This window comes from Crocodylus porosus, unplaced genomic scaffold (assembly GCF_001723895.1).
Source record: "Crocodylus porosus isolate Cpor-Errol unplaced genomic scaffold, CroPor_comp1, whole genome shotgun sequence".
Lineage (NCBI taxonomy): Eukaryota > Metazoa > Chordata > Crocodylia > Crocodylidae > Crocodylus > Crocodylus porosus.
Window position 1 is genome coordinate 77,845,056 of NW_017728886.1, and position 10,489 is coordinate 77,855,544.

Sequence of the window (10,489 nt, forward strand, 5' to 3'; positions counted from 1 at the left end):
GGTCGCAAAGCACAAGCACAAATATGTGCTGCTGCTATTTGTGCCGCAGGAAACATATGATCCTGCAGGTGCACGTTCATCTGGATGAGCCCTTTTAGTTTAGATAATGCACCTATGAGTAATATTCATGTTATGCCCAGTCTTGTTTTAGTTCTACTAAGCTACTGGCCTCAATAGTATTTTACACTAATGAATTTAAATGAATTGTGTGTTGTAAAGTGTTAACTGTTATGAATTATGAAAGTGAAATTCACTTTCGCACCACCATTTATTATTTTTATGTCTCTACCTTGCCTCTTCTTTCTTATTGTTAACTTTCTATGCTAAACATTCCTTTTAAACCTCTCATATGAAAATAATTCTGATATTGATCATTTTTATTACTCATGTCTGGATGATTTCTCTTTTTCTTTTTTACTACACCTTATTTGAGAGAGACTGAATAAATCTGAGACTGTATTGTCAATTTGCTGAAGGGCTTTATTTTACTTGCCATATCATTCCCCATCCCTTTTTTGATATGTTTGTTTTCTTTTTTTTGACTACTGTTATACATTCAGCAACATTTTCATTAAGCTACCATAAATCTTTTCCCCATGCAGTTATGATTAGAATTGTGTAGCACTTCACATTTTCCTTTCTACTGTGTATTAACCTTCATTTATCCACAATGAATTTCATCTGACATTGTGCTGGCAATTAACTACTTTTCTTAGGTCCCTCTGAAGTTACTCACAATCCTTTATAAAAGAAAGAAACCGGAATAATTTTGTGTTATTCAGAAATAATGTAATGTAATCTCAATCTCCATACATTTTTCCAAGGAATTCATAAATATAAATTAATAGAAGTTTCAGTTAATATAAGCTTAGATGCTATTCATTTTTCCCATATTGAAACTAAGCACAAAAGTTATTGTCACAGCATCAAAAAATTTGCAGATATTAATAAGCAAGGCAATCAGAATAATAAGATAATATGTAAGCAAAATATTTGAAGCAGATATCTTGTTAGATAATGTAAAGAGAAGTGTAATTTCTGCTTTCATAGTATTTTGACCAGTCACTTAAACAAATACATTTTCTCATTAGTGGGAAAGTCATGGGTACCTGTAAGTATGTTTCATTTTCAAATTCAAACCATTACAGTAAGGGAAACTAAGATGCCTTCCAAAACCAGTACATGTTTTTCATTACTTTAGATATATAGATTATAAATAACCACTTAGCCATTGAATCAACAGCATAATAGCAGGAAAACCCCTGCTCTTCATAGATAGAGAAATATAGGTTTTGGGTCAGAAAGTAGCCAAAAATAAATACACGGTGAAAAAAAAAAGGAGGGGATATATTCATTTCTCAAATATTATTAACATTTATTTTTGTGGAATGTATTGAAACATTGTATACATATGTGTTTTATCATCAGTATTTCATGTTGTTAAATTTGAGTATAGAGCTTTAACTGATACAAATTAGCAGGATCCACTGAAACCAGTGGAGCTGCAGTGATTTATAATTTGAGGATCTGATCCATTTTCTTTATTTATTTTCTGTTCAAAAGTTATCAGATTTTTCATTAACAATAAAGATAAGAAGTGCAGGAAAGTTATAAAGAAGAAAGATCATATGCATTTATGATTCTGTCATGCATAATATTCCAATGATTTAAGAAATGATGAAAAGGAAAACACCTGATAAGACCATCCTCTGGACAGGAGAAAGAAATGGGGATGAAAGTCCAGCCCCTTGGAAGTCATTGTGAGTGACTTGAAAGCAAAGGGGCAGGATTTGTCCTCTCAGGGAATTTGGTGCATGACTCCAGGCACCCTATCCATTCAGATTTCACAGCAATTTTTCCTTTCCAGATGCTCAAACTGGGTCAAGCCCTTTATCAGCTAAAAAGGAATGGTAAAAGATCTTTGTATCCAACAGCCCAGCAATAAAACAACTCATCTGGGATGTGGAAGACTGTGGTTTAAATTTCTTTATCTTTGCCTGGTTTGTTACAGAGATTTGAACTCAGATGACCAACTTCCCAGGAAAGTGCCTTAAACACTGGACGAGAGTATGCTGAGGCAGGTTGTTCTCAGTTTCTTCTGCTGACACTGCTCAACTTCACAGAAAATCCTTAAATAGTCATTAAAATTGGGACTGAAACCCAAATTTCCCAGGTGAGTACTCTAATCACTAGGCTATAGGCTGTTTTCATTGCCCTCTTCCTGTTTTTATTCTCTATTAATTAGAATAAAGAAAACTTAAAGATGAAAAAGCTGGCATGTTACCCAAGCCTCCCCCACCCCCAATTTCCAACTAATATTTGAAGGATGTGACATACATAATTGATTAATCAAAGTTGTTTATTAGATACTATTTGTTCACAAAGGTAATTACTAAAAAGGATCATAAAATCAAAGAAAAATTGTAAATACTTAAAATATAAAGCATTTTATACATTATGTGCTTAAATAATTCATTTGCACATTTCTTTCGGTTAAATTATTGTGTCTGTCTGTTGTGTGTAGGTTTCAAGCTTAGACAGTTGCTTTTATTGTCTTTTGTGAGTTATACAAATAGCTTTATCCTGAGCATGCCATCTATTGCAGAAAATAAGCTTGCTTAACAGTTATTTTATAACGTAGGTAAGCCTCCTAAACATCACATTGGTTGGGTGCTTAATATTATAATTCCTGTTTTACAGACATATAAATTAAGGGACCAAGATGTAAAGTAATTCTGTTACATTGACAGAGCTAGGTAAGACCAAGGGTTTCCAATTATGCTCTAATACAAAGCACATTATGTTCCTGTTAAATTTACTGTGAAGAGCAGCAAGCTCGTTGAAAATCAAATAAAGCAACAAGAAAGGATAAATGAATGGCTTCCACAAATGCATTAATTCTAATGTAACTGAAATGGTAATGAGTTCATAAAATTCAGATAAAATTAATGTTGCTTATGGCAGAAAACTTGAAAAATAACTTAATAAACCTTTTCACTTATACCATCATTAAAATATATGAAACATCTGATTATCAAGTGTTAACTGTAATCTCTCTTGTTAAATAGAGAAGTTAATGCAGTGTCATTTCCTGCAATATCCTGGCCATGGGATTCATAGATTCATAGATGCTAGTGTCAGAAGGGACCTCAACAGATCATCGAGTCCAACCCCCTGCAAGGATATCCTGCAATGAGCAGGATGTAGCATCAAGGAAAGGAGACAGATTTCAACTGAACTGAAAATTATTTATGCCTCCATAGTCTACACATTCCCCACCTTGAAGTATTTGTTATTAACCTTTGGCCCATCCCTGTTTTCTAAAGTACTGTCCCACAAAAAGAGTTGCTGTGTCCCTAGAGCCTCCATAATTAAAGGAGTCTTAAAGAGGTGGATATAGGTTTACCCAACTGTGGCACAACAAACAGGCCATAGTCTACTCCCATTAGCCATTAGATAGGTGTCATTTAGGATTGTATGAGCAGCAACCCTAAAATTTTAAATTGATCTCTGTCACTAGCTCTCTCTGTGGTTTTGTAAACTCTTGGTGCCTCCATTTCTAATAAAAATGAGTACAATACATAATAATAACTCTCAGAAACACAATGGATTAATCAGAAATCAATCATAAAGGACTGCGAAGGTGAAAATGCATTGCAGAAACGTAGACCACGAATACAGATTTAGTATTTTGTACATGGAGCTCACATAACCCTGGAGATAGGTGCAACATAGGTTAAGTGGATAAAACGGATGAATATTTTAGATTAGAGATTAAGCATCGTTACTGCATGTTCACAAGGCAATTCCATGTCTCCAATTTTTAAACTGGTGCTAATTGAGAAAAACAGAAATACTATAGGTTGGATTCTCAAACCAAGATGCATTTAAATTGGTAGAGGGGTAGAGTATAAATAATGTAAATGATGTAACTTTAATACAATGTAAATTACATCAATCATCTTTTAAAAGCCTGCTCCAAAACACTATAAACTCCTCACACTAGTGCCAAATTCATTTACATGTTGCTGCAGGAAAGGTTACGCGATTACTTGACCACAGTGTTTTTCATCTGCTTCTGAAGATAACTGTCACTGTGATGTGGGTTTGTTGCTTTGGTTTTATGTATTTGCTTGATGGACCAAACCGCGTCTTAAGGAGGGCTGGGGGCTAAAATCAGAGAGCCTGGCTCCAACCCCAGCCTGGGCTGGGCAAATCCGTCACAACTGCTATGAAATGGGTCTCCAGCAGCCCCAGTACCCTGCTCCCTTCCCAGTCCTCTAGGTGGCTCTTTATCAGCCTCTGGACATGTCAAGCTGCGGGGCTCGCCCACGTTGGGGCTGCACTGGGTGACCCCTGCGGGTCCCTGCCAGCCCTCTAGGGTGCCGCCGCCCTGAGGCGCGGGCTCCTGTTGGGATACAGGCATCAAAACGCCAAGGCAACAAACAGCAAGCGAGACCCCTTGCTCAAGATCAAGGGTCAGCGAGGGGCGACTTCCTGGGGCTCGGCCTGTTCGGGGCAGGGAGATCAGGCACGGCTCCCATCCTCGTCAGCCAGAGAGCCCAGGGCGCATGCGCCGCATTGGGCTGGGGGAACGGAACGCTCGTTGCCCATGGAAACCACCGCGGCTAAAGGGAGGGCTCTTGGCGCTTCCGGTCACGCGGGCAAGAATCCTCCAATGAGGACCGAGGCCAGGTCCTCGCGAGGCTTTGTTCTCTATGGCAACCGTCCGCTGGTGACCAACCGCCACCTAACCTCCTCCTTCCCCGTCCAGGAGCCGTTAGGGTCGCCATGGTGAGTAGCGCAGGGGGGGTCCGCAGGACGGTGGCCCGGGGCGGAGGCTGCGGCTGCGGCTGCGGCTGCTCCTCTGTCCGGTAGCTCCGCTCGGGGGCCGGGCTCCTGCTCCCCCAACTGCGTCCGCCCCCTGCTTGGGACGGAGCTGCGACCGCTCGTGCTCGCTTCTGGTGTCTGCGGGGCCTCAGCGCGGCGTCCGTCCCGCAGTGCGCCCCGGAGTGTGGGCTGGGCCCCGGCCCCGCCGCGGGGGTGGACTCGTCGAGCGTGAAGGTGGGCAGGGAGCTCGTAGGGGCTCGTCCGCCCCCTCCTCCAAGCAGGACCGGCCCCCGCTAGATCCTCCTGGCCGCGGCTTTGTCTCGCCGGGTCTTCAGAGCCTCCAGGGATGGAGACGCCACCACCTCTCTGGCTAACCTGTGCCAGTGCTTCATCACCCTCGTGAGAGAATTCCTCCTAATATGCCACCTAAACACCCCTTGCTGCAACTGGAGACCATTGCTCCTTGTTCTGTCATCTGCCACCACTGAGAACAGTCCAGCTCCATCCTTTTTCAAACCCCCCTTCAGGTAGTTGATAGCTGCAATTTAATCCCTGCTCAGTCTCCTCTGTTCCAGACTAAATAAGCCCTGTTCCCTCAGCCTCTCAGAAGAGAGGAGCTCAGGTCAGGTTGCCACTTCTGCTTGAATCTGTTGCAGGAGGTTTCATTGTCGGACGTACTGACACTAATCAGTCATTACATCAGGAAGGCAAATGCACGGTACTTACATTTTTAAAAACCCACTGGACCAGTGACGTGCACCCTCTGAGAGCGCCAGCTGGGAAGTGGGGGCACCAGGTGAAGTGCCGCTGGCACTTCCAGTCAGTGAGATTGGCCATAGGGGGATCTCACTCCCCCAGTCACTGACTGGTCGTTGCAGGAACACATTCCTCCCCCGCTCAGGTGGCATCAGTCACCCATGCACTGAACTACTATATAAATTGGATTCAACGTTTAGTATTGTAATGAATGTCCCATCCTCTCTTTCCCAGTTGACTCTCACCAGTCTCCTGGAGATTTCTGTCAAATTCCTGGAGACTCCAGGGCAATCCTGGAGGGTTCCCAGCCATGGGTGACTGGTGCCTCCTGAGTCTAGGGGGGCACCCGCAGAAGCCAGCAACAGCACCAGAGCTGGCGAGCACCCACAGAAGCTGCATCCTACTCTGTGTGGACAGTCTTTCCACCCTCCTGAACTTTGCTGCCCAGGGGTGGTACTGGCACCAAGCCAGCTCTCCTTCCTGGCACCAAGGGGTGCAACCCTCCTGCCCCTATGGAGTACAACCATGTGCAAATAGCCAGCAGGGCAAGTAGCCAGCTGTTGCTACTACAGGGCTGGCAAGGGTAGGTAAGTCAGTTGTATAGGTCAGAGATGGCATTAAGCTTTAACGTGTGACTGCTCAAAACTCATTCCAGCATTATCACCACGTAATATTCCACAGCGCTTTGTGTAGCCTGTGGGTAATGTGTAACAACACCCTCACATTTTTTCAGATCTAATTGTTCTGAGGTTTGTTTTTTCTGCAGCAGTTAGCTAGAATTAGTGTGTTCCAGTCACTAACTAGCCTGAAAGATTACAAAGAACAATTTTTCCAACTATTTAGTTGGTTTAATAAAAGATATCACATCTACCCAAAGAACCTTGTCTGCCTGTGTTCCAGCTGCTGCACTTGAGGTAGTTGGAGGGGGGGAGACGGACAAAACACTTATTCTGCAGAATGATTGGATTAGCAGGGCAGAGTGATTGGATTAACATTTGATAATTTGTTGTCCTCCTAACTCAAACAGTAGCAATTCTTGAGCTTCAGGTATCTTTTTCCCTCCCTTCAACTTCACCCAGTCAAGTGATAAGGACATCATGGGCCATATTAAGTCTTCAAGCACACTTGGTTGCGTAGTAGGGTGGCTGAATGGTGTTCCACTGCATTTTTACTGTTGCTGTTCCCTGTGCTATAAAAACCCTATCGCTGTAGTGGAGACATGACTGAAGGGGCTAGCCAATTTTTGTGTGCATGTGGAGAGAAGTAAAGCTGGGGGGGAGAGAGAAATCACTGCATTTTTCTTAGCTATGATTTGAAGGCAAGCCTTAAACTCTTACTTATAAACTTGTGTGAAAATATTTATTGAAAATAATTTTAACTTGATAGTGTTTAAAACCCAGTGTAGGAACCTGCTGGAGAGCAAGTCTCTATATTCCATTATGTTTATCTCAATATATATTAACCTATATTTTGTTGTCTTGCCTGCAGGCAGAGCTAGGACTGAATGAGCACCACCAGAATGAAGTGATCAACTACATGCGCTTTGCTCGTTCAAAGCGTGGTCTGCGACTCAAGACTGTAGATTCTTGCTTTCAGGACCTTAAGGACAGCAGGTACAATGAGGAGGCTCTACAGTATTAAATTAGAAATCCCAGAAAAGCAACCTTGTCACTTGCTGGGCATTAAAATAAGTTAACATCAGCTGCAGAATTTAGAATGGTTTTTTTAGTAGTTATATGGATATGTTATTAAAAACTATACATATAAATGCCCTTAAGTCCCAAATCCATTCTTGGATAAAAAACACTGGCTTTATATCCTGGTATCACAGATATAAGTATTTCCTTCTCTTCTGAATTTTTTCTATGTGGTATAGTTATCTGAGCCAGATAAATAGATCTATATCTATATTAGAGAGAGCTCTCTCTAATATAGAGAGATATATGGCAATTTATTTGCATGAGGTATCTCTATGTATCCTTGCCAAGGGAAAGCAGCAAAAGGAAAGTTTCCATCTAAAGAGCAGCTTTTGTAAAATAACTTTTAGGTTTTAATAGTCTAAGAGCAACTGACTTGTTAAACTAAGTGGTTAAAATTGTCAGGAACTGTATTATCAAGTTACTCATTACAGCTAAGTCAAAATGTAATTTTAAACCCCTTAAGTAATACTTGCATTTGATCAAAGTAGCATTTTCAGAGAGAAGACTCAAGTAAAATTGCTCACGATACTTTTGTCTACTGACAGAGGTGTAGCTGCCCCGGTGTTAATAGTAACTGCAGTTATTTTTGTGCCCCTAGGGTCTCTGGTTCTTCCCCTCCTTCCCTTCCTCCCACTGCAGCTATTGTCTACTAAAAAATTAACCCATTTTTGTCACATATAAGTGTTGTTCAGTCAGGTCTTTTAGATTTTTTGCTAAGTTTTATTGCATATAAGTTTTATTTCTTCTTGCTTAGGCTGGTGGAAGAGACCTTCACAGTAGATGAGGTGACAGAAATTCTGGATGGGCTGCAGACTGTGGTACATAGTGAAGTGGAATCAGAACTCATTAACACTGCGTACACCAATGTGTTACTCCTGCGCCAACTATTTTCACAGGCTGAGAAATGGTATCTTAAGCTACAGACTGACGTCTCTGAGTTGGAAAATCGGTAATGTAGTTTGAACTATCCAGAGACACAGAACAATTTTATTGATACCAGAAGAACTTTGAAATGCTGTGCTACTCTATCCAAATACCCTAACCAGTCATTTTGAAGGTTGAGAAAAAAATGTCCTATTTGGTAGTCATATCAAAGATAGAGTGCACCAATACATTGGTCCAATATCGGATTGGCACTGATATAAAGAAACCTGTTTGTATTGGAAATTGGCCTGATATGGCCGATAAATGGCCCGTGCATGCGTGCAGCTGGTAAGTGTGGTGTGGTGGAAGGGGAGGGGGAAGGGAAGGGATGTGGCGGCAGGCGACAACAGATCAAGGTCCCGGCGCTGAGGGAGGAGTGGAGCTGGGGCAGGGGCTGGGGCAAGCGCTGCCCAGGCAGGGCAGATGCAGGTGCAGGATAGAGCCACAGCTCATCCAATGGGGTATGGGTGGGGAGGCTCCCGCTGCTTTGCGCTGCTTATGTGGGAGCCACTGGTTTGGCGGCTCCCACTGCTGCTCCCACCACTTACCTGGGAAGGCATGGATGGGGGCATGAGCCCCCAGATCTGCATGGAGCTGGTGCTGCACCAAGCTCTTCCTGGTGGGGTGGGGCTGGACTCGGGGCAGGCAGCAGTGGCGCTGGGATGGCGGGGATGCTGCCACTTCAACATTCACCACAGCTCCCCCACCCCTGAGTTCCAGCGCCATGACCACTGTCCACCCCAAGTCCAGCCCTGCCCCGCTAGGAAGAGCTTGGCACAGCCCAGACCCCACACACATCCTGGGGCACATGCTCCCCCAACCCTATGCCCTCCTGGATGAGTCAGAGCGCTCCAGACCAGCGGCTCCCGCGCGCAGAGTTTGGGAGTGTTTCCTTCACCCCCCCGCCCCCGGACAAGCCGCAGTTCCATCCTCCCCCTCCCCTTCCACCGCACCAGACTTACCAACTGCATGCAACTCTCCAAGCTGCCAGGCTGGTACTGGATCACTGTCAGCTGACATGCCTTCTTAAAAATCAGTTTTTGGTATTGGCCCCAAAAATGTCTTTCGGTACTCCCCTAATTAAAGCTGATTTGGTTGCAGATGTAGCCTTTTATCTGAAAGGTGATACAATATGTGGTGCTTTTAACTTTTTTGCGAAATGGCTTGTTTCTGTAAAAAGTAAAATAAAAATAAATTAAATTAAAAAAAAAAAAAAAAGTGGTCAAATTTACCTAGAATTTGTAATAAGCATATAAAGCACAAGTGCTTTGGATTTGGTTCAGACAACTCATTTGATGTAAACAGATCAGTGTGAAAATCTTAAATCTTGTTTTTAATACTTGTATTATTCCTGCACATGATATTCTTCTCTTGTCTTTTTTTGTACTGATGTGGAGGCTGAGTCTGTGTGCCTAATGAAAGTTTTACTTTGTAACAAAGAAAATAACAACAGCCTTGTAATTTTTTTTTTTTTTTAAGTATTTGTCTAATGAACATTGTTTCCATTATTATTTTTTCCTCCAAGAGAATTGTTGGAACAAGTTGCTGAATTTGAAAAGTCAGAATTTAAGTCTTCAAACAAGAAGGTAAAGTTTGATTCTAAAACTAATCAAATATTATGTGAAATTACAGATGTGTTTACTTTGGACTATGTACATAAGAGGAATGTAATTTATGATAAAAGTAACCTTTAAAGATTTTTTTTTTTTTTTTAAATCCCTAAAGTTAGTTAAAATAATCCGTAATTTTGTCACTTGCTGACCTCGCTTTTCAAAAGTGTTTTTCATTAATTCCAGTGGAATGTGGTAACTTTTGGCTTTGGGGTGGATTCGTGTGTTTTTTAACCTGTGGTCATAATTATAAGTAATTTAAAATGTAAAAAATGCTGATTTTAATTGCCAGACAGGCTTACCTGACTTGATCAGCATCTTAATAGATCTCATTTGCCTCATGCTGTAGTCCATTCAATTTCTAAAAGTTGTGTGTATTAAATAAAAGAGAATGAATAAAAATTCTTTTTAGTGAGGGCAATAGCATCAGAAACCTCTTTTCCTTAGAAAGGAGACTGCTTGAAAAACTTCATGTTCAGCAAGTGCTTTAACATAGGCAATAAATTATAAAAGATCAATTATTTTTAACTTGAACCTCAAAGCTGAATAAATTTAATTGAGAGTAGATTGTTATTTCTTTGTTTTCCACAAGAAAGCAAAATTGAATTATTCCTAGAATAATTCTAAATAGTGGACATTGGAGTCAGGAGCGGACTGGCCAAATTTGCC

General features: G+C 41.8%; 1 protein-coding gene and 1 long non-coding RNA gene across 2 annotated transcripts in view; both read left to right on the forward strand.

The window, feature by feature from the left end:
* The first annotated feature begins 273 nt into the window (after positions 1-273).
* LOC109311500 lies at positions 274-3,029 on the forward strand. Its single transcript, XR_002101522.1, has 2 exons — positions 274-2,173; positions 2,701-3,029. It is a non-coding gene; the product is annotated as an uncharacterized LOC109311500 (long non-coding RNA).
* Positions 3,030-4,701: 1,672 nt separating this feature from the next.
* LZTFL1 (leucine zipper transcription factor like 1) overlaps positions 4,702-10,489 on the forward strand; it is a 17,879-nt gene continuing 12,091 nt past the window's right edge. The window contains exons 1-4 of the mRNA XM_019537180.1: positions 4,702-4,794; positions 7,075-7,199; positions 8,041-8,235; positions 9,736-9,796. Of these exons, the coding sequence (XP_019392725.1) occupies positions 4,792-4,794; positions 7,075-7,199; positions 8,041-8,235; positions 9,736-9,796 (384 nt within the window). The 5' untranslated portion in view covers positions 4,702-4,791. The remainder of the gene's footprint in view (positions 4,795-7,074; positions 7,200-8,040; positions 8,236-9,735; positions 9,797-10,489) is intronic.